Source organism: Henckelia pumila, chromosome 4, assembly GCF_033568475.1.
Source record: "Henckelia pumila isolate YLH828 chromosome 4, ASM3356847v2, whole genome shotgun sequence".
Lineage (NCBI taxonomy): Eukaryota > Viridiplantae > Streptophyta > Magnoliopsida > Lamiales > Gesneriaceae > Henckelia > Henckelia pumila.
The window spans coordinates 30,959,781-30,985,297 of NC_133123.1; the positions used below are offsets into that span (position 1 = coordinate 30,959,781).

General features: G+C 33.0%; 2 protein-coding genes across 5 annotated transcripts; both read right to left on the reverse strand.

Annotated features, from left to right (window-relative positions):
- Window positions 1–5,878: 5,878 nt before the first annotated feature.
- On the reverse strand, window positions 5,879–8,786 carry LOC140860124 (uncharacterized). 4 transcript variants are annotated; one of them, XM_073262941.1, is made up of 7 exons: window positions 8,677–8,786; window positions 7,929–8,000; window positions 7,765–7,823; window positions 7,422–7,680; window positions 6,856–7,035; window positions 6,631–6,786; window positions 5,879–6,360 (listed from the first exon to the last, which is right to left on the reverse strand). In XM_073262941.1, exons 1-7 carry the CDS (start codon window positions 8,704–8,706, stop codon window positions 6,187–6,189), a joined length of 930 nt encoding a protein of 309 aa, XP_073119042.1. In that variant the 5' UTR covers window positions 8,707–8,786; the 3' UTR covers window positions 5,879–6,186. The 4 variants fall into 4 exon arrangements, with proteins under 4 accessions (XP_073119042.1, XP_073119043.1, XP_073119040.1 ...); XM_073262942.1 differs by having other exon boundaries at window positions 7,929–8,029; window positions 8,677–8,782; XM_073262939.1 differs by having other exon boundaries at window positions 7,765–8,000.
- A 9,618-nt stretch (window positions 8,787–18,404) lies between these two features.
- On the reverse strand, window positions 18,405–25,222 carry LOC140863504 (uncharacterized). The gene is made up of 12 exons (XM_073266970.1): window positions 24,751–25,222; window positions 24,543–24,644; window positions 24,123–24,203; window positions 23,295–23,404; window positions 22,682–22,817; window positions 22,441–22,539; window positions 21,339–21,441; window positions 20,847–21,238; window positions 20,557–20,736; window positions 20,256–20,453; window positions 19,370–19,696; window positions 18,405–18,809 (listed from the first exon to the last, which is right to left on the reverse strand). The coding sequence occupies exons 1-12, from the start codon at window positions 25,006–25,008 to the stop codon at window positions 18,717–18,719; spliced, it is 2,079 nt and encodes a 692-aa protein (XP_073123071.1). The 5' UTR covers window positions 25,009–25,222; the 3' UTR covers window positions 18,405–18,716.
- Window positions 25,223–25,517: the final 295 nt, after the last annotated feature.

Here is a 25,517-nt window from a genome sequence, read left to right on the forward strand (position 1 = left end):
CCTCCAAGAGGTCCCATGGGTTTCTTATTCTTTTCTCTCTTTCGTTCACCGTTACTGCCTGGTTTTTCAACTTTCTCCTAGAATATTTTTAAATTTGGGAATGTGTTTCTGTAGATAACTAAAAGAAGTCATTTCTCTGTCCTGCACATGAGATACATATCATATGGGTCCGCCTATTAGGAAAAAAAGATATATGTGCACTGGTAAATGATTTATAAATTTTGGGTAGGTTCTCATAAAATGAGGTTTATAGCTTGAGGGTTCACCCTGGAATTATAATGGCCTTTCATTGTGTTCAAGTGTTGCTTTATTATTATACATTTGAGGTGGTGGTTGAATGATAGTTTTGGTAAATAAGATCCGGAAAACTAGATTTCTTATATTAATAAAATACCAGAAGACTCAGTTGGGCTTAAAACAGAGGAAGTGTGGCTGAAAAAGGCTTGGATTCTGTGTACTGGCCACTTTGCCATGTCGTCTTCTTTATGTGGACGGCTCATATGCAAGCTTTAAGTTATTTTGGTCAACAAAATCAAGCAAACACATCTGTATCGTGCTTTATGCTTAATTTTATTCATGGCAATCTTGAGCTTTTGAGTTTATGGGTTCAGATTAACAGTGATAATATAATAGCACTTTGAGCTACACCATCAATATTTTGTGATTTGCTAGACTTGCTAATGCCACATGCATAATTCACAATGTAATTGCTCTGTGTTGAAGTGTATGTTGTCTAATATTGGACTTCGTTGATAACCATGAAAAATGACCTTGCTTATTTCTGTTTTACCATGCTATTTGGTGGTTTAACTTTGAATTGTATTTGTTGTTTGTTCCATGTTGTCTGTTTATTCATGGTCTTGCATACATGAAACTCCAAAATCTGAATAGCCAGGCTTTTACAGATCAATGGTTCTGTCGGTGATTTGCGTTAGTATGCTGATTATCATAAAATGAAGCAAACCCAACCTTTGTCAAACTAGGTAAAATATCTCGAAGATGTACTTTTTTCTACCACCTGTTGCAGCACAAGTTTTTTCTGAAAAAAGTCTGTTGTTGCATTTTTATGATGAAACTTGTATGAAAATGTTATCTTGGGATTAATTGTGCTAAAAATACAGCCTTTTACATGGAACAATAATGGTAATACAATTTAAGGGAACTAATGGTGGCAGACATGCACACTTATGTTTGTTGAATATTTATTAACCTGAGTATCTTTGTTTCAATTACTCGAGGGGAAAAGAAAACTGTTTTCTCCTAGGATGGCTTAGTTTGACAAATACTGTTTGATCAAATATCTCTTGTCATAACCAAAATATGCAATTATGTAAAAATTTAAGAGCCATCAAACCTCTGAGTGCCCGTTGCACTATGTCAAATGTGCTACTTTGTTACTGTTTGGTGTTGAATTTCTAAGAAGTTAAAGGATGCAAATGATGAGCTTTAAATGGTGATACCTCAACCCTCCATTTTCTTTGACTCTACACCACCATGGAATTGAGAAACAGATTCCTCAAAAAGGACATAACATGGTTGGTTCCTTGGTTTTTGGAACCATCTCCCTGAGTTGGCCCACTAGACCGTGGAAATGAAAGAAGCTATATTATATTAGAGAATAGAGACCATCTGTTTTTCTACTGTGCCAACCCGTATACCATTATCATGGTTAATAGTTTAATATTATCATAAACAATATACCACACCAGTTTGCCTTGTGCAAAGAATGTTACTCGATAGTGACCCTTGCGGCAAGACAGCGGATCTTCCTGTGCCTTTTGAATCTAAATGGTTAACTTTGGATTTCATTATGCAGCGTTTAATTTTCTTTTTCTCTTTTCTTTACCTTCTTAGATTCATTGTGGCTAAAATGTATAGATTTGTAGGGGTGGCAAAATTTTGAAAATTCCCGATCCTTTCCGATTCTCAACCCGTTTTCGTCTCGAAATTTTTCCAACCCGAGTGGTCGAGATTTTTCCCGACCCGATCAATTTCGGGATCGGGATAGGCGACCCGACCCGACCCGAATATATTAATAATATTTTTTAATTAAAAAAATATATTTTTTTAATTTTCTGTTTTAATATTAATGTTCTATAATTATCTACCATATAATTATTTTTAAATATTTATATTTATATTTTTTAATATAAACATTGAGTTATAAATTTTTATTTTGTTTTTTTTTATTATTATCAATAATTATATGTTATTATTGTATTAATCAAGTATTTGTTTTAGTTTATTTGTGATGTACTAAGAAGATGTTTTAGTTTTTAATGGTTATATACAAATAAATTTTAATTTATTTGTAATGTACTAAGAAATTCTTAGAGTTTCTTCATAATTTTTTTTTAAAAAAAATTTACATAGAAATTTTTTTAAAAAAATATTGTTCGGGATTACTCTGACCCGACCCGACGTTCGGGATCCCAAAAATTCGGATCCCGACACTTCTCGGGTTCGGGATCGGGAGGAAAAAAAAATTTCAATTCTTATCGAGACGGAAATCGGGTAAGGGGGTTACGGGACGGGTCCCGACCCGATCCCAACTCTATAGATTTGTTGTTAGAGGGAGAACAAAATGCATGAAGTGTCAAAATGGTTTGAGCTGTTTAAAAACACGAACTTCCTTACGTTGTCTCGTGAAATGTGAAAATAGGTTACCAGGCAGGATTTCCAAATTCGTGAGCTTTTACTTTTCACGAAATGCTTTTCTTAAGAATTTACTGCACGGATTAAATTCAAGTTCCCAGGGAAAGAATTATTAACTTTGGAGTGTGGAGAATTTTCCTTCTAAAGATGTGTTAATTCCCTTCAAATGAAAATACTTTACTCATGCAAATGTGATAGATCTTATGGTCCAAATCCTGGACTTAATATCAAGTAACATTTCATCATTCAGATAATGGTGGCTATTTACTTAACAGAGTACTTCACATTTTGTGGATATTATTTTTCATTGAACAGATGTTGATTTTAATCTAATTTTAGTAAAGAACTTATTGGATTCATGTTTGATCCTTTATCAGTGTTCATGTCTTTTTTATGATGTCCACGAGAATAACTTACATTGACTATGCGTTAAATATGATGCTGATATTTTATACTATCCACTCATCAGGGATTTATTACATTCTTCAGCAAGTTCATTTTATTTATGTTGCAAAACTTTTTATTAATATAATATTTGAATTGTCCTCATGATAATTTATTTTTATATCATAATGTAATTTTCGTAAAGAAATATTAACAATTATTGGTTTATAAGCTATTCAATAATAAATTGACATGACCAATGTTTTTTTTTGAAATAATGTAACTATTTTTTAAACAACCAAACTAATGTCATAATCATGAACAAAATAATATAAGTATAGAATTATTAAACACAATGATAATATTGAATATTTTTCTTGTTACTTAAAATATTTTGAAAATTTTTGCAACATAAATAAATAATTATAGTGAAAATAAAATATAATTTTTACTATAATTTTGAATCATTTATTCAATCTTCGATTGAATATTAATAAAATATTATTACAAAAATTTATATTAGAATTTTGCAAATACATGGATGAAATTTAAAAAAATCATATAATAACATATAAAATTTATGTATGATAATTTTTTAGATAATTTGACACAATCAATAGTAAAAAATAAAATTTATAGAATTAAATAACTTCTATTAAGATGAAAGTTAAATGTGAGGAATTATTACACTTAATCAATTATTACATCCAATCAATTGTCTTGTATATTTTCTCATTTTTGTTCCTATTATTTTTGTAATTTTACTTATATAACTCTAATTAACATCTCATTCATATGAAATAAAAGGGTAAACATGTATATACACAATGCAAAAAATTTGCTTCTACATTTATACTTTTATAGCAGATAAAAATTAAAATATTTTGAAAATTTTTGAAACATAAATAAATAATTATAGTGAAAATAAAATATAATTTTTACTATAATTTTGAATCATTTATTCAATCTTCGATTGAATATTAATAAAATAGTATTACAAAAATTTATATTAGAATCTTTCAAATACATGGATAAAATAAAAAAATCATATAATAACATATAAAATTTATGTATGATAATTTTTAGACAATTTGACACAATCAATAGTAAAAAATTGAATTTATAGAATTAAATAACTTCTATTAAGATGGAAGTTAAATGTGAAAAATTATTACATCCAATCAATTGTCTTGTGTATTTTCTCATTTTTGTCCATATTGTTTTTTGTAATTTTACTTATATAACCCTAATTAACATCTCATTCATATGGAACAAAAGGGTAAATATGTATATACAAAATGCAAAAAATTTGCCCTTATATTAAAGATAAAGATTTTGTTCCTATTTTTTTTGTAATTTTACTTATATAACCCTAATTAACATCTCATTCATATGGAATAAAAGGGTAAACATGTATATACACAATGCAAACATTTTGCCCTTACATTTATACTTTTATAGATTAGGTGATGAGTCGTTTTGCTGTTCCGAGTTTAATGTATATTTACAGCCCAAATTTGTATCATATTAATGGTTATATTTTTAGATGAGATTGTTCAGTATCTATGAATTTCATGTTAATAAATTTACATGAGATCTATTCCTAATGTATAACTGTGTCAGTGTGATACATATGCGATATACATTCTGTGAAGTGCACAATCAAGACATTTGATCTCTATGCTTCACCAAATGATAAAAAGGACCTCATGTTTTGCGAATGGTGAGAGATTACAAAAACTGATGGAAAAATCGACTGTCAAACTAATACTTTTTACAAAGATATTTCAAATTTGTCCCAGAAATCAAGTGATTTAATGAAAGAAATTTTTTCATCAAAAAGCCAAAGGAAAAGTACTTGATAAAAATCAAGATTGGACACTCGATTTGATTAAAATGAAATCAACTATTGAGATTGATAGAAGATTAGCATACAAGCTTCCTTCCAGTTTGTGAAACATACTTTCCAGCCAGAAAATTTCTGTTCTAAGTCCATTTATGTTTAATTGCCTGTATTTCTAATTCATGAACTGTATGTCTTGGTTAACAATAAAATGGACAATTATTTATGAGTTGTGAAGGTTATTTTTTCCTTTTCTTCATCTTCATCTTCTTCTTCTTCTTCTTGTGTGTGTTGTGGTCTCCTATTTGGTGGTCCATAATTCCTTGTTTTTTTTTTCTTTTTTCTTGAACTTGTAAGTTGGTGAAAACATACCACTGCTATCAGTGAATACAAAGAGGTGGTGGTGGTGGTTCTGAAGAAGGAAATTAGAGGATGCCATATACAAGGCAGATAAAGACCTGCCAAACTCCACCTCTTTTATGTTTGCAGAAATTAGTGTAAATGCCTTCTATATCAATTTGAATTCACGTTTCTGTCATATTCAGAAATGTTTTATGCCACCGTACTCTCTCTCTCTCCCCCCAACGCGACATTGTATTAGTTTTTTCCACTTAGAATAGATGTATTAGAACAGCAAACACTTGTTTAAACTCGGAATTGGATAATGCTCAACTTCTAGTTGAATTCGAAGTACTCCTGGGTCGGATGAGATCCCTCGCGGCATCAGGGTTCTTGTGATGCCAGATATTTTGGAGGAGTGAATTCTTTATCTCATATTTAGAGTGTTGCTATCAGTACGAGATTAACCATTAGATGTGTTGGATCTCACGCTCAGTCTACATGAAAATGATTTGCTGTGATTGAAGTTTATGTATAGTTTAAAACGCTTTACTCTGCAAATGAACTTCCCCTTTGCATGGAATTTTGAAGGGAGTCGTGTAATAGCCAAGCCAAGCCAAGCCAAGCCAAGCCAAACAAAACCTGAAACGCAGAGTAAATGAAGCAACATATACCAGTGTCGGACCAGCAATGGCGAACTAAAAATCAGATGCCAAAAATTACATCACATTCTCCTTGACAGCTATACAAAATGTTACACAGCTATACAAATCATTGGATGCTTACAAAAGGCAACCCCAGAAAGATGCGGTGGGCAAGCACAAGATGAAAAAAAATGACGCCGTCCGCAAGAATTTTGAGTTAGAAAACTCACAAGGTGAAGATCAACTATGCAATGATTGATCCATTATAAACCTGTGTATCAGGGTCAGCAAGAGTCGGCTTCTGTATCTTATAAAAATGCACTAATCCATGTAGTCACTATTTAGGAAGCTTTCGTATTTGGTTCCGCTTAGAGTTTTGTTAACATCGTCCCAATTCTTCATGTGCTCGGACAATGATCCTTTGTGTATCTTTACTTGACGACTAGTTAACTCCATTTTCGGCAACCCAAGAAAATCTTGAACATCCCCTAGTTTCTGAAAATTAACGGGAATAACCACAATGAGGAACGGTGAATTATTTTATCCCACTGGATAAAATGAACCATCTAAGTTTGTATCATTAAAGGACGTTGATCCAAGAATATTGCTGCAGTTAATGGACCCAAATTTCCATTCTACTTTTTCCAAATTCTTTTCCGAGTATCATTGGACCTGGTTTCTTAAACCTATGATCATCGAGGTCAAACATGAAACCTGCATTTTTAACATGTTAACTATTTTCATCAAAAGCTGAAAAGCACTCACAGTTTGATTCTTTATAAGATCTTCGTAGTAGAGAACAATGTTCCTGGTGCTGCTGAAATAATCCAATGCTTCCAAAACCATCTTCTCCGTGAGTTTCAAATCCATTACCAGAGATGTTGAGTTAATTGCAGGTTTGTATGTCGATAGAGTCTCCGCCTGGATTAAGCATGCAAAAATATTAGATCTTCATACACGGGACAAGAAGATGAAGAATGAAGCTGTTACCTCTTCACGTGAGTGCACATGGGACTTGTGCGTACCGTTCAGGAGTTTAGCATATCTATCGTAAGAATTTGCTAGCACCGAAACCATCCTGCGAAGTAAATTCCTCCGGAAGAGAAATATTACTGAAACACCTCTATCATTGAAATACTCAAGGATTTCTTTATGGTATTCCATCAATCCCTGAATTAGACAAAAGGAAAATGATTGGCGTTTGTTTTTTCAGGACTGAGCACCTACTCTTATATCGAAAGCTACAAACAACAGTAAATTTCTCCGGAAGAGAAAAATTCTTTTAGCCATAGAACAACTCAAACTCCATGATCCCACCGATATCCCATATAGGCAAACTTATAGAAGATCAGGGACAATTATAGCTTCTCAATGGTTATACTTGTGATAAAAACTATTAAATAAGCAACCGAGACTGAGGAATGGATTTCGATTCTAGTGATATGAGATTGGTGCTAATAATGATCACTAAGGGTAATACTACAATAAGCTACATAACGAAATAGAATGGCTAAATAGATGAATTATCAGTAAGAGAAAAGTATGTGATATTTCACCTGATTAAGCATCCACTTGAAGCCAACTGCAGCCGAGCAATGATTCTTGGAAGCGCTAGTAAGCCAGTCCAAATTGTAAACATGATCCAGAGTCGTCAAAATTGAAGAAATGTTACTTCTTCTCGCCTTCACAGAGAATATCTCACCGTTGGAACTTACATTAGTATGGCTATTTAATAGAGTCTCAAACCATCCACTCCCGGATCTTTGCATAGACAGAATTGTGAATAGTTGCACTGGATTACAGGCACATTCAGCCCTAGTATGCATAAAAGAATATACATTTAAAACAAATCCTATGGGAAATTGCAAATTTTGAATCAAACAATGGTATCACAATTACCTGCTAAAGGTGGTGGGATTTGGGTAGTACAACCGTGGAGTTTGAGATCTGTCGACGCCCTTTATATGGCAATGCCTTGTATTAGTTTCGATGTCCAGGAATTTTGTTTGGCTAAGAAAATTGGTTTGTTTCAGACAGACCGAGCATATATAAACACCACATACCACCGCAAAAACTAAGACTATCATCCTTAATGAAGCTGGAGATTTCTTGGCAGATTTTACAATTACGGTGCCCTGTTGATTGCAGAAGGGAACCTTTATCACTGTCAAAGTAAGAATTTATTTAAGTCTTGTCTTACAAGATTATATATTTACTTTATAGTATATGTGTGTGTATTTATATATTTATCTCAGAACATGGTACTAGAATCTACATCACATTCTCACAGAACCCTTTTCCTCATTGATCAATAGAATTTCAAAATTTCAACAGCTGTAAAGACATCAACCAAGAAATAAGGGAAAATGCAAAACACCAAGAAGACATTTGAGACACAAAAAAGAAGAGGAAAAGCAGCTTGCAACGCTGCATCAAGAAGAAAAACAAGTAGAACTTATGTTTTCTTGGTGAACACGAGTACAGCTAAAAAAAACCCAATTTTACAGGGATTTTCTCATGCGAAGATCGCAACTTTTTCAAAAGGACACTCCATGCACCTCAAAACTCATGCCAAAGTTCGGAACCCAGTAATACACAAATCCCAAAATTCCCAGTAGACAATATACAGAATCTAAACACCCCGCCCCCCAACCCTCAAAAAAAAAAAACAGAAAGAAAAAGAAGCTGAACTCTTGAAATGAGGAGCATCCCCAATACTTAGAACTTAAAAGACTAAAACCCATAAAACCACGAAAACGATTAAGTAAACAAAGCAATAAAGAAACGCAAAAAAGAAAAGAAAAATCTCACCTTTGTGAAGAGACAGATGTCTTCGGCCATTATACTCGCAAGAATGAAATGAACCCCAAGAAGGGTTCTTATTGATTACAGAGCCGGATCTCTTGTGAGGGCAGGGAAGCCACCGCCTCAGGTCCCAGACTCCCAGTCCAGCAAGGGCCCAATATTTTTATTTTTTATTTTTAACGAAATATTTTTATTTTTTTTAATTATAGGTATATATATATTTTTTCTCTATGTATTAAGTTCATATGGGACGACCGATAAAAAAAATTTTAAAAAAAGGATGGCTCAATTAAAAAAAGACCCAATAATGCAATTACAAATCAATTCTCTTAGTTCGCATCTCTCACTTTTTGGTTTTTTTCAACTGTTTTCTCACGACTCACGTTAATTGGTGGAGTCACACGTAGAGGTGTTAATCTGTCGGTTCGGTTTTAATTTGTCTAATTTCGGTTTGGTTTTTTGTTTTTCGATTTATGAAAAATATAATGCGAATTTAAACCGTTTTGCTTCGGTTTGGTTCGGTTTTTGTATTATAACGGACCAGTTTATACGGTTCGGTTTGGTCGGTTTTATCATTAATAATACATAACACAATAAAATAAACATAAATTTCATCCAACATGTAATTTAAATACCCCAACATACAACTTAAAGTTTTAGTCGTATAGTGAATAAATAAAAAATAACAAACAATATAATGCCAAATATTCAACCACAGTCTTATAATATTTTCAAAAAAACAAAACAAATTTTGATACGGTTATTTCGATTTTGATACAATTATTAAAATTAATAATATAAATACATAATAAAATATAATATGTTTTTTTTACACGATTTCTTAGTAAAAACTTTAAAATAAAGTTTAAATGACTTACATAAACAAAAATCAACTAAAAATACATAAACAACAACAATGAATTAAATAAACAACAATCAACTAAAAATTATTCAAAATGATTATTCATTCACTAAATATTATCTCATAACATATATAATATAAATAAAAAATATAAATAAAATTATTAATTTAATTCAATTTTGGTTTTTTCGGTCGGTTCGGTTTCGACATATATAATCCAAAACCGAACCAAATAAACTTCAGTTTTAATATTTATATCCGAATTACAAAATACGGTTTTTGGTTCAGTTCGATATTTGATTTTTTCTGTTTGGATTTTTAATTTTTTCGATTTTATCCGAAATATAAACACCCCTAATTACACACGCCGACACCTCTCCATCGAACCACCACTCACCAATCCTTTTCTCCTCTCTTTCTCTGAATTTTATTCTCTCGTTCATTGTCATGTAAATATTTTCAAAATTTTCACTATATTATTGAATAAGAGTTTTTTTTTTTTTTTTGGCAATTTTTATTGTTTTGTATCTATTGATTGAGAATGGTTGACTTTGTTTTAGGAATTTTTTTAAATTTTTAATACATAATTTAATTTGTTGTTGGTTGATAACTTGATGGTAAATTTTCCGAATTATTCATTTTTAATAATTTGTAGATACAACAAAAGAAAACTGAAAATATTTAGTGACTCTACCCGAATCACTTACTAAGACTTAATAAGCATGCAAACAAGTCGACTAAGAAAACGATAATTAAATTAAACAAAGAAAACTAAAATCGGGTTTACAAACGAAATCGAGGAATACAACCGGCGACTAAAAACCCAAAAGTGGTAAACTGTTTATACAACCAAATCAAAACTCAATATCAACATCACAAAAAATGAAAAACTCACGGCGACCACAACACCAACTCTCAACCCTGCCTCGATCCACCGACGTCGTCCAACCTGAGACCTGTCCCGTCAAATAGAGTGTCCAAAAACAGAACACTAGATGTGAGCAAATACGTTTGATACGATAAACACGAGTATACAAACCTAGTATGATGCATGCAAATGACTGGGTAGTGGTTATCACAAGTCCTGCTCAGTCTAGGAGTCAATGAGTATGTACTACCAATTTGGGTCAATTTCGGTTGGTACATCCACATACTCGTCCATATAACCATAGCGTCAATCTCGTCATCACGGCGTCTCCTGGTGTCGGGCAATATAAACAAGAAACATAGGGCTGAGCGACCCTACTATAAAGGCTATCTCGAAGAAGACTCGGCTCAACATAAATATTCACATGCAGCATTATATATCAAAGCAGTAAAACATGTATCATGACACATAAAATATAATATATAAGCATGCATACTCGCTGGCTATCTTATTCAGTACTTAACACTGATCTTACTGCCAGATATTTAATTACCATATCACTAGCCCTGATCTTACAGCCAGATATTTAATTACCATATCACTAAGCCTGATCTTACAGCCAGATATTTACCATATCACTAACACTGATCTTACATTCTTAAATAAGCTAATAGATACTCCCTAATACTAATAGGGATCTAGGGTTATACATGCGTCTGTAGTCAGCCATTTGCTGTCGAAAGCCCAAACTCTTGGGCACAACTCCGCTGCGGCTATGGAAACATCTCCCTAACGCCCGAGTTTCGCATAGATGGCCAGAATCGCCCAAGAGAACACCAAAGGAGGAAAAGAAATTGCGAATTGGCAAGGAAATTGTGAGCCTCACATGCCCTATTTATAAGCAACGTTCGGAAGCTCCGATCTCTACATGCATTCCATGTTCCAAATTGTCCAGTTCGGAATCTCCGATCTCTACTTAGAAAGTTCCGATCTCATGCATGTGTTTGTGTGTTCAAACGCTGGTGACACGTCACTAGTACACATGACCTAACCTTCGAAAGCTCTGATATCACTTTCGGAAGGTCCGAACCCACCCTTTGCTTTCGATCTCAGCTACTATGGTTCGGTGCTTCCGAACCCACTTCAGAAGGTCCGATATCTTTGGTGGTTCCGAAGTCTTGATTCCACATTTATGATCCGATTAATCTCTTAGCTAATTTATATTAGTATCTCTTAATCATGTTTAACCATTAAGCTCATAAAATGAGGTACGAGTTACTATAAAATACCTCCTAAATATTGTTCTGGAGATGAAAAGAGAAAAACGAAACAAAAGTAAGTGGCTTTAATTCAAAGTCAAGCCGGTGATATTAACAAATATTTCGTAGAAGTAACACAACATAAAGAGATGAATTAGTGGATAATTAAGTGATTGAAGAACAACAAAATCACAATGAATATGAAGAAGTGACTGAGGCCATAAATTTTAATGAATCGAATGAGAAGCCAATTTGGGTGAATTATATGACAACGAGGAAGTCAATTTGGATGAATCGAATGAGAACTTATAAGACGAATCTAAATGTGAAGAATTAAATTTGACTTTGAATTTGAAAGATCTTGGAAATTGGAATAACATCTGTCAAAAATTGAGAGATTACTTAGTATAAATGGGTCCAAAAAAAGTGGATTGTTTCTTATTTTCTAAAGATAGTAACAACAGACATTTTGATTCATCGTGTTATACACGAGTAATGGAAAATGGACATACATTTGATAGACGATGTCTTGTATATTCAATTTCATTGGATGTAATATTTTGTTTTTGTTTCAAGTTGTTCAAGACTGAACAAATGATGAGTAGAATGAGAAATTTGGGTAATGATAGATACAAAGACTGAAGTAATATGCATAGGAGCCTTAAAAATCACGAAGCTAGTAAGGACCATATGGATTGCATGTTTGCTTGGATTGATTTGGAAAAAAAGGCTAAAAAAAGACAAAAAAATTTATTAAAGTATGCAAATTCAAATCAATGAAGAAAAACAACATTGGAGGCAAGTGTTGACAAGGATAATATCCATTGGGAAAAGACTTTCCAAAAACACTTTGGCCTTTTGAGGAGATGATGAGAAGCTTTATGTTGAGAACAATGGGTTATTCTTGCAAATTATAGGAATAGTTGCTGAGTTTGATCCAATAATGGAAGATCATGTTCAATGTTATGAAGCAAAAAATTCTCAGTATATATATTTAAGTCCCAAAATTCAGAATGAATTGATAGAGACTTTGACAAAGGAAGTAAAGAAGGCAATCACTGCAAAAGTTAAACATGCAAATATTTTTCTGTGATACTTGATTGTACTCTAGATGTGAGTCAACATGAACAAATGTCTTTGGTGCTACGATGCGTGGATGATTCAACAGACACACCGAAAGTAGAAGAATATTGAGTTGAGTTTTTTGAGGCAGATGACACATCAGGTTTTGGGTTGTCCATTGTGTTAATTAAACTTGGGCTTGATGTTAACGATGTAAGAGGACAAGGGTATGACGATGGATCTAAAACGAATGGAAAAAACAAAGGTGTACAAAAAAATTTCTTGAAATAAATTCCATAGTTTTTAAAGCACCATGTGGTTATCATATTCTTAATTCGACCTTAGTTGATATGGTAGAATGATGTCATAAAACGAGGTCTTTCTTCGGAGTTGTACAACGCATCTACACATTATTTTCTTCCTCTACAAATAGATGAAATTTTTAAAGATAAAGTGTCTTGTTTGATCGTTTGGCCATTGTCACGCACATACCCGTTGGAAAAGTCATGTTGAGAGTGTAAAAGTCATAAAAGAGTAAATTGTTCATATAAGAGATGCTTTACTCGATATAGCGGAAGTTGCTGAAGATTCTAAAACAAAGAGTGGTGTTGAGACCTTGACACTATATGATCTTGAGAGTTTTGAGTTCTTGCTTGGCATGATATCTGGTATAATTTGTTATATGCAATAAATGTTGTGAGTAAGTTTATTCAGTCTGAAGATATGTATATCGATATTGTGATCAGCCTCTTACAAGGACTTGTTCAATTTCTTGATGAGTTTAGAGAACATGGGTTCGTTAGTGTCATGGATGAAGCCACACAAATGAAAAGTGAAATGGGGATCGAACCTAAATTTTGAGAAAAAAACACATAATTCGAAGAGAGAAACAATTTAAGCAAAGAGTTTTTAGAGTTGAATATTTTCTGTTTATAAATGATCAAGCTCGATCTTCTCTTCAAGTTCGATTTGAATAATTTAAATAGTATCAAGAGACTTTTGAGTTTTTTTGTTGAATATGGAGAAGTCAAAGAGTGAGCCTTTAAATAACTTGATCAAGTCTTGTATGGATCTTCAATAATTTTGAGTCATGATGAATGTTCAAACATCAATGGCGATGAATTGTGTTCGTAGTTGATGGTCGTGAGATGTTATGTGACAAATGAAAAAATAGCAATTTATATGCTACAATGTTTGTGAAACTACATGGTTTATTTCCAAATACTTATATTGCATGCAAATAAGATTTTGTTAACAATACCAGTAACGATTGCATCAGCAGAAAGAAATTTCTCGAAGTTGAAGTTAATCAATTATTATTTTCGATCAACAATGTCGCATGATAGACTAAATGAACTAGCTATATTGTCGATTGAGAAAGAAATGGTTCGAAAATCGAATTATACAGATTCGATAAATATTTTTACATCTAAAATAACTAGACGAGCATTATTTATATAGTTGTTCAAATATGTGTTGACTTGTTATTGACCAAATCTATTGTTTTTGTATATATATGTATTGTTAAATATTTGTTATTTGCTAATTGAATTTTACAATCATTCACCACAACAAAAGGCTCGTTTTTCATTTTTCGTCTCATACCCTATTGAACACATAAACCTCTAGTTCTTAACCCACTGTAATTTATATATATATATATATATATATATATATATATATATATATATAATATAATGTACTACATTAGCTGTAAGAAAGTGCGCCTTGGAGTAAACTAAGCAGTGGAAAAAAAACAACCAAAGCTCCTCGTTAAGCACAAAGACGTTGATGGGTACAGCTGCCTCTGCTTTTTCGCCAGAGTACTTTTCATGCTACTCCAAGAAAATATCGTTTCTTTTTTGCAAGTTAAAAAATAAATAAAATTCAAGTTATTATTAATGATTCTAGCGGTGTCGACGGCTATAATCACACAAGTAATTGTAGAGCTTTGAAGTTTGATTTGCCCAAGATTCGAACTTTATTCTTCCAAAGAAAAAATTCAAACTTTAAGAAGAAATAATTCTTGATCGGTACAAAGTACCGTAATTTAAGAATTTACTCGAAACGACAACTCAGTAAATTTAACACACCATTTAAGGCATAGCACCGAGTAAAAGCTGAGTAGCTGACGCTATTTACACTTAACAACCCTTACCCACTACGCGTGTAGCAAATATTCTTGTTCTTTGTTCCTTTTTTTTTTTTTTTTTTTTTGCCTAAAAAAAATATTTATTAATTTAATGTATTAATATGCGTGAAAAGACCAGCAAACTTGTTTTTTTTATTTGAGATGAGAGAGTCATAAAATTTTTTAGATGGGAGTAATAGTTTTATGTATTACGTGCATATATAAATTAATTATTTTTTTAATTGTGATAATTTTTGGTAATTAGATAAAATTTATTTAAATAGTTTTAAATATTATATTAAAATTTAAAACTTTAAATGATTTTTGTAAATTTTTTCATAATTAATTAAAATAATGTTTTGAGTAAGATATTTTATTTTTAAAATTTATGGTGTTTAATAATATGTTTTAAAGTATTTTTAAGATTAACGAGATTATGAACACCACGTGAATCACGTGATACCCAACATCGTTTCTATAGGTATGTCATGTATAATAATATAGTTGTAATTTGTAAAACATACTTTTACTTTAATGAAACTGTTGGAATGTACGTGTTATTGTAGAATTATGCTTGATTTCTATAGAATAGGTTTATAGTGAGATGATCTTAATATATCTATGAAATGAGTCGATCCGATACATATATATAATAAAAAAAATAAGTATAAACAAATATTTTTCTATTAATCAGCTCAAGTCGATTTCGAGATCTGTGTTATAAAATTTATTCGTGAAAAACTGTGATCAAAGTTTTTATTTAAATATTATATTTACAATTCCAAGAATGATTTTCATTTTCAACTTCCTATCTTTTAATTGTGGATGAGTTCAAGTTACCTCTCAAAATAAGCAAAAAAAATCTTCTTGAAATTGTTGACACATAAACAAACATTGCATTTGCCGCTTAATATTGACAGTTGGATGGGATGGATGATCGAGCTACTCGAAATAGCTCGAGCGAGCTCGAGCTTTAAATATCTGTGTTCGATAACACATAAATATATATAATATAATATAAATATATATATATAAATATAATATTATTTTTATTTATTAATATATCTTTTATTCATATATATATATATATATATATATATATATATATAATTTTCGAGCTCGAGCTCGACTCGGTCAAATCGAGCTCGAGTCGAACTTTGACCGAGCTACTCATGAGTTACTCGCGAGTAGCTCGGCCATCCCTGATGCTAGTGTTAACAAACATCTATGCAGTTCTACTACCAAAATTACCACATCATCCGCCCACTAAACTAAACGGTTTATTTCAACCTATCTTTACAGGCATTACCCCCATGATAGATCTAAAGGCCCGTTTGGTAGGCTTGATAACTTCAGGATTGATTTGCAAGCCCATGTTTGTCTCAAATTTTGAGCTTAGATAAACATATGGATTGATAGAAATATACTGTTGTAGTTGGACAATGGATATAACACTTCTGCCATGGATTAATTTTGTCCATATGGATTACACACCATCATTTACCATACTACCCCTTCAATATAATAATAAATAATAAAATCACAACTTATTGAAGGGGTAAATGAGAGAATTGAGAGAAGTAAGGGTATTTTGGTCATGACATAAAATATATATTAATCAATCCCACTAATATATCACACACCTTAGCTATCAAATACAAATATAATCTTTTTTTATCAACCACTTATCAATCAATTTATTAATCATTTAGTTATCTCATCCTCTTACCAAACGGAGCAAGGGTACTTATTTATCAATACATCCGGGGTCCACTAAAGAATAATGAACCCCACATTTATTGGTAAATGTCTACCGTTAGATCTACCTCAAGACAGTGCCTGTATAGGTAGGATCTAACTTACCCCAATAAACACCCAAATTCTCCCTATAAAAAAAAAAACCCACATTTTTATTTTCGAAAAAAAGAACCAGCATTTATGTAATAATTATTTAATACTTTCCTATAATAATACGTGCACTTCCATAAATCAAAATTAAATATTAATGTACTGTCAAAGTAACATTTACCTACGTGAAAACCCAAAAAAATAAAAACGTAAACTTTTATATAAAATTAATGATATTTTATAATCTGGTGTATATGAAAGCAGGCATAAAATTAAATCCTCTATAAATTGGGAAAATGTATTCGACTTTTATAAATTAAATACGGGTTCGAAAACACATTTGACTTTAGATAGAGATTTATATATATATATTTTTCAATATTTTATAAGGTGGAGAAATGCAATTTGTCCTAATATAATCCACTTAGTTCACACCGAAAACATAATTAAAACACATATGATTTCCTCAATATCAAGCATCATTCGAAAGCACTAGTAACATAACACAAATTTGTGCTGACATTGCAAATTGGCGCAAAAAGCGAACTCCACTAATAAGAACAGATGGGCAAAGTATTCATAAGAAATACTCGTGCTTTAATTATTGAACGTTTTTGCTTTGAATTCACGACACATTCATTCATATCACTATCACGAGCGAGGCCTTTTTCATATATGCATAAAATTTATGATGACAATGTAAGCAGTGTGTGTCTATATATTAATATATATATATATCTGTATATAAATAAATAAATAAAAGTACCTTTTTTTAGGAAAAAAAGGAAGTAAAAGTACCTTTTTGGAATTAATAAAAGTGGAATGTGATGATTAAATGAGCCACTCTTTGGGCCACCTCGTATATTATTTTAGCCGCTCGCTTGGTTGGAGAGGGTACAAGTTGAGCCAAGCGTCCCGTGGTTTGTTGATTTTGTGTCTCGCCCCAAGTGTTGAATACTTCTATATCCTTTTTGTCATTAATTAATATTAAATTAAATTAAATAAGATAAAAGTAAATGTCATGTGAAACAATTTCACAAATATATATTCATAAAACAGATCGTCCTGACTCATACCTACAAAATAAAAATAATATTTTTTATATAAAAAATATAAATTTTCATGAGTTGTGTCAAGTAAGACCATCTCGTAAGATTTTCTTTGATAAAAAAATCCTATTTACAAAAATTATTGAAAGAAAATACTGCAATCGACCATACCATGTCAGCATGATGATATAGCGCTTTAAAAAAAAAATTCGGCTAAAAAAATTAAAGGACGCGTTTCATTGGATTCTGAATTTAATTTAGATTAAATATTTCTCTCTTATTACAATTCAAATACATCTTAAAATAAATATAATCCATTTCGATTCAGTAATCAAATCAAATTTCGCCTTAAAAATCAAATAATCTATCGACCTAGGTCCTACGATTCCTATGTTATAGATACACAAATGTGCCACCATCAAAGGAACTTTTCAGGGAAACCCCGTTAGTAACCCAAATTGCTTGTAAATTTGTACATAGGCTGATTGAGAACTCTTAGGCATAGGTTGGGTTAGGTTGCATTCGAATAATGTTCCGAAATTTTATACATACACTTAACTATACCACAATTGTCGGTCGGAGTCATTATCATATCTTTGTCCAAAGCACACATCAACCCCACAAATATAGGAAATATAAATCGACATATTTTGAATCAAAATAAATTACAGATATTAAATATTATTAAAAAAAATTACAGATATTAAATATAGTTATTGTGGGAGGGCTGAATGATATTTTACTCATATTGAGCAATCCAAAAGAATAGTGACATTTCCTCGGTCAAAAAAAAAGGAAAAGAAAGAAAGAAAAGAAAAGAAAAATAAAAGGAATATTGCATAATTGGAATGCCCATTCTAAGAGTACACGAAGGTTTTTCTACCTAGCTACTTGTATAAGTACAGAATATATTAATAACTGAGAAAATGATTCCTAGTAGAGACAAATAAACCAATGATAGACGCACCTAAGCGAATATCTGCTGAATTACAGTTTCTGCATTTCCATTGTACTGGACAAGAAGATGAATTGCATCTGCTCTGGGCAAAGCAAGAAATTCCTGAAACGAAACAAAGATACGCCAAGTCATATCATTTTCGACAAACGACAAACACAATAAAATGTAAACATTCATATGACCCGATCTCCTTGCAGGATTCAATCTCCAATAAGGTATTGGAATCTTATACATAATGATGGATTCTCGACAAGAAATCATGCTCCAAAATGTATTCCATCTTAGATAATAGATATGCCGATCAATGGCACATATACCACTCTTCTATATGTGTGCATGTATACATACTGAAATAGGAGATGTACCAAACAGAATAATATGAAATGAACTGCTAATGCTATGCGGCAGATACTAGCACAAATGATAAAAACTACTCGAGCAGTATTGGAGCTAGGGGGCCGGGAAGGCACAGTTTTCCGAAAGAGTCATGCTGTTTTGATAATAATATTGCGGGTAATATTCATCAATCGTTCTACACATGACACATCTCACAAGTCCATGATTTATAGGAACTGATCCACATGTGAAAATGACTTCGTCTTTTTTTTTTTTTTTTTTGAAAAAAAAAACAAACAATTGAGGACCGAGGGTCCGAGCCTCACCATAACTTTCAGTATAGCATTTTCGTCACATCCAATATCAGTGGACGAGATTTGATTAGGACTATTACCATCTTCGTGAGTCCTAGTACTACCAGAGGATACCGTAACTTGTGAAGATCCTTGTGTGCAATTATTACTATAAGTCTTGCAAGAAGACTCTCCAAGCAGAGGACTGCCGAGTTCTCTCAGGGAATTGATCCATAAAAGTCCCTCAAACTGGTCTTTACACATTTGGAGCTTGAACCATTCACTATGCGAGTGTAGCGTAGCCCTTATAATTTTCATAAGCTGGGGTTCTTCAATGCCTAGACGCCTACCAACGGCAACCTTCCACAAGACAACCAAAAGTTAATTGCCAACATCTCCAAAGAATAAAAGAAGAGCTAGTGACGAATTAATAACTTCCAGAATATGCTATAGAAAACTTTAGAGCTCATTTTCTAGTCTCTTCCCATGCCCAAAACACAGTTCTTAATGGTTGATAACTGAGCATGCTAGCATGCATACAAAACAATGGACATTCAGTTATGTGCTTTGACAATATGGTGAACGAATGTAATGAGATATTATTAATGGTAGAAATCCATCCCCATAAACTCCATATCCTGAGTTACTTAATGAAGGCAGAACCCTCCAACTGCATAATCCATTTTGCAATAATCCTACAGATTATTTTGCATTTCTGAAGCTCTTTGACGACAATTTTTATTCTATTTGTTTTTTTTTCCCGAATCAAATAAATTTAATTCTATTAAATAAAGGGTCACAGGACAAGACATTATTTGTATGTGTCGTTCCAGCAACTCCAAGATGCTTGACATAGAGATATGACAAAGAAAGTAGATAAGTACAAAAGATTCAGCCTAGTATCATCAACATGCAAAACCTGAAGTGAAGTTGCAAGGGCATCTAAGTGCAAATTTTCAACAGTTGCTTCTTCATTCAGTTTCAGTAAAGTCAGTAATGTCTCTTTCAAGGGCTTAAGCAGACTCAGATCTTTGGCGGCCAAAGGGCCCAAATGGGATGAGGCAACCTTCAGTGCACTATGATGCTCACCATCACGGACAAGCTTCAGGAATTCAACCTACATTCAGAATAAAATTCAGATTGATTTCTTTCTATCTTAGAGGTACGGAATTTTTTGATTTTTAATCTTTCAACAGAAGAGATACAGAGCATAAATTAACCTGTTTCAATTGGAATAACAACAAAGGATTCTCAGTGAAAAATTCTGGATCCAAGCAATTTATTTGTTCAACAACCTCCACTGCCATTCCCTTGCTTGCTAACTCCTTTATGTCCAGGACAATCTCATATTTGTCTGCTCTCTTGCTCAAAGTGTCCACCAAGGATGACACATTCAAATCCTGTAGAATAACAGGGTCATAAAATTCAAGTAACATGAATAAAATCAGCATCTACTTCTGTAATCACCTACCGTGACGCAAAATCAGCATCTACTTATGCAATCACCTACCATTTTTGTGTCACCAAGAGATTTAGTGACACTAAGGTCATGTTTGCAACTTCCAGTGATGAATTCTTGATTCTCATTTCTCCCCCTCCATCTCCTGCGCTTGCTCCTTTCCCCAGTTCCCGGACTTCTGGTTCTTTGCACAACTTTGTGGTCATCAGGTTGGCGTGTTCCACTGATGCTACAGTCTTTATTCAGATTGGTTGAGTTGGAGCAATATCGCTCTTCCATGTATGCATTTGGTACGCCCAGCATTTCTATTCTAGTTTCCGAAAAACCCTCCACATGAGCATTATTCACCGACATATCACTGTCAGAAACCACCGAACAACTATGAGATAAACAACCAGGCTCTAATTGATCAACATTTGAAGTTCCAGAGATAACTTGCATTCCTGTTGGGCAAGTTCGTGAATCAAATGAAAATGAAAATTAAGAGTTGAAACATATGAGAACTCTAATCATTACAAACATTGAAAATAATAAGCCTTTTACCAGCAGTTGCGGGACCAGAATCCACAATACCCCTGTAGACACAATACTCCTGAACAAGTTCGTCAAGCACTGAGACATCTAATCTCATCCGGCTCAGTTCATTCTGTGACAATCAAGAATAAAGTGATTGCCCCAAATGCATTGAAGTGATTCCCTAGTAACCAAATTACAAATCTTCATCATACTAAAGGCAAATTAGGAATACAAAATGCAGCAAACAAGTCACCAAGCTGCAATGAGCCAATGACAACATCGCCCATCGGATAGGACAGCTAACTGAATCATTTTGTTAATTATACCATAGAACGTGCTGGTCATAGCTCATTATCCAGTGCAACTTGCACCATATGGCATTCCGTCACCCTCTATCTCAAATTAAAATGCACACTTGAAAACAGACAATTTTTTACTCTTTCTCACGGTATGTTTGGAAAATTATGCATTTCATGGTGGGTTTAAATATTCAGACTTCGCCGGAAACTATTTAACTCATACTTTTGAATATGTATACATATACATTTTTAAGATGAATTTGAAGTATGAAAAGTGGGGTGCTCACAAGCATCTCCTGAAGAATTTAGCAGTTTGAGATGGTTTGAAATTGCATCCTCCATCTTGGAAGAACCCCCTTCCCCATCCACCCCAAACATGCCCCCTCCCCCACAATATAAAAAGAAAAAAAAACTATAAGTAAGCCGCAGTTTCACTCGTGGATCTTCATTTTTCTTCGGTTAATCTCATCTCCAATTTTAAATCTTCAAAAGTTTCTCCTCCTGCAGCAATTAGCAATTACCACTAATTTATCTTTTCATACCTATGTAGCAAACAAAGTACATGAGCGCCTTTCAGTGGAAGCACATATTCTTCAATAAGAACAAGAATAACGAAGAAATCTAAAACCTAAGTCGGTCATGGAATTTACATTTGATTAAACGCTGAGCAAGAGTCAACATCATTAAATATTACGTTCCTTTTTCGTCAGTATGCACAGTTTTACGCTCATGGCTCACCACACATTAAAACAGCTTTTTCTTTCAATGTATGGATAAGTGAGGGGTTAAAGTAAATCCTAAACAAATCAAATAATTTGCAGGACTAAAACCTTAAAGGCTTGATGCAAATCGCCTTTGGCAAACCTCAAGCTATCAACTGCACCCTGTCTTGTAAGCTCCACTGCATGAGCGAGGGCTTGAATGTCCACCTTATATAAAAGCAGATAAAGAAATAATATTAGAATAGAACTAAATTGGTAATTTAACAAAATTCAGATATCACTTTATAATCAGCTACCTAACGAGGTCCAGAATAAAATCAAACAATTTTGGACACGCTAAATATCTCACCTCATCAAAAGGAGGCACTTCACTCAAACTTTCTTGTGGTATTGCCGGGGGATCGCGTTCCTCAAGGAGCAGCCTCTCTGTAAGATCAGATATGGGAGATAAAATGCCCTGACGAAGGCAAAATCCCCTGTGTATGCTGCAAATTGAAAGTAAAAACTTGGTCAAGCCAAATCCCCCACAATGGCCAAGGTTGTGCTCAATTAATTAAAAAATTGAATTGGTTAAATTATAAATATATTATATTATAAATACAAAATTAAATAAAATTAGTACCAGATGATGTAGAAACTCCATGTTAACCACCATAGCAGATATATATCGTTTTGTCAAATATCCAAAACATAGGAGTATCAGCAAGCAATTACTTTATTTTAAAAACAGCAAACTGGAATTGTTTGTGCACAACTACATTAGATTTGGCATCCACTGATTGGTTGGATTAGCGCCAACCTCTCCTTAAAAGTGAGAGGTCATGGATGGACTCTAACCCATGCAATCCCCAATCCCTCGTGTAATAAGAAAAAAAAATTTATTTTTATATTGACATCGTAGCAAAAACCAAGCACACGCTAGAACGAGCACAGCATAAACAATATTAGAGGTTAAAGGGTACCTGATCAAATATCTCAATGCCAACGAAAAGATGGGATCATATGCGTTTAGATGGGCCGTTAAGACAGATGATAACAACCCAGCAATGTCGAACCTTCTTTTTTTGGACCACTGAAACAAAGGTAACAAATCTCATTACTCACTATACAAAAATGACAAGTATGAAGTGTCACTGAATAGACTCAAATTAGGTTTACACTTGTAGCACCTACAAAAAATGTTTATGCATTTAGTACCACATTTAGCATGTGAGCCTACTCCTATTTTTTTTTTTAAAAAAAAAATCAGACTATCATCCTACTCATTTATAATTGGTTCCCCTATGCCGTATTGCGTGCTTATAAAGTTGGTTTTTTTTATATTATTATTATTATTATTATTATTTATTGACTTAAGTTAATCTTCTTTTATATAAAATTACGAATAATTATATTCGAAAAACTCGTATTTATTTTGTTGTAGTTTGCAGTTATCGTTCGGACAACATGTGATTTTTTTCTAAGAAAATGATGCAATTATTTTCACAATATCTGCAATTTGTAAAGATAAATGTGTGAAATTTTTGTTTAGAAAATATGTTTAATTTATTCTTGGATAGAAGTAATATGGTAACTTGAGAGTTAATTTATTTAGAAAGATAGGGGTGATATTACCACTTGAAACCTTTGACGCTAGGTGTCACCAAATAATAGCACTCTAAAAACTAAATTCTAAAATCCTCGCAGTATAAATTCATGGTTTAAATGACATTCAAATCACTGCAGTTCCTTAAATGTGAATAACAAGAACTCGGCTATAAGCCCCAGCAGGGAACTAGATTACCACTTACCTCATTTGCCACCGGAGACGTCTGATCGTCTTTGTCATAAATGAAGGCCAAAAGTACATGCTTAAAATCCTCGTATGCTTCCTTTTATCAGAAAGGACATGTATCAGTGATTCACGCAAACACAGTGAATGTTCAAACTCAACTAATACCTCAAGAACAAGGAACAAAAAATGTATCAAAACAGCAAAGCACAACGAGCATGTCCCGATAGCTTTTTTTTTTTTCATACGAGAAAAAAGGTTATTTCTGCTTCTCTCGATGTCAATCCTTAAATCAGATCAAAGACTGTTACAAAAACTCAAATTTGAACAATATAGTATATTGACAAGCACTGTAAGTTCAGCTGGCGCTTACGTCTCCCACCCAACCAATGCATAAAAAATACACGTGTATATATATATATATATATAGAAACCTTACCGGGTAGGCATCCAGTGCGCACGGAGCAAGAGACGTCCGGATGCACTTAATGGCAGAATCGCGATCCTCAGCAGTTCCTCTCCTCAACAACTCGATAAATTTCTGCAGGCCAACAATCAATAACTAAGCATAAATTCACCATTAAACCTAAAGAAATAGCAAAATCCAATCCACGTGACATGAGTTCGACAACAGAACTCCTATATACCTGCTTCTGCAGGCGGAAGAGGAGGCGGTGATCGTTGAGCAAGTCCGGCGAGTGAGACTGCAGAAGATCGATGGCGGAGTCGACGTCTCCGGATTCTAACGAATGCCTGATCTGGCGAATCATAAGCCGCCACTTGTACGACGAAGACGACGGCGCGGGCGACGACGGAGGCGAAGATTCCTCGATCAATCGCTCGGATTTGGCGAAGTCAATCAGGAGTGCGTCCAAAGCTTCCCAATTAACAGGTATGGAATCCATGGATGGTTGAATCTTGGATTATGCTTGCCAATTGCTACTACCAATGAATCTTCTGGAAAATAATGAACACTGTGCTATCATGAAATGAAATCAAATAATAATAATAATTTTTATTATTTACAGATCTCTGGAGAAGGCGGTTAAACATGGTTCCCGGTGGAATCTAAGGTTGTCAGAAGCGCCACGTCTTTCCAACGACGGCCGAACGAACTGATCGTGGTTAAATAAATAACATAAAATATAAATAAATAATCAAAATTGTATATATTATTTTTTTGAAAAAAAATTCCATATATAGACTATAGTCCCATGACCCTTGCAATAATTAGGAAAAAAAACTTTCGATTAACTTTAAATTTTAAATACACCCTCTCAAAAAATTCGGAATATTTTATTATTTAACTTCAATTAACTATTTTTATTAAAAATTGACCATCTGCAGTGTATTTCAAATACACTTGGAGAGGTTGATTTTTTTTAAAAATATTTAATCGATTCTATTTTTCCAA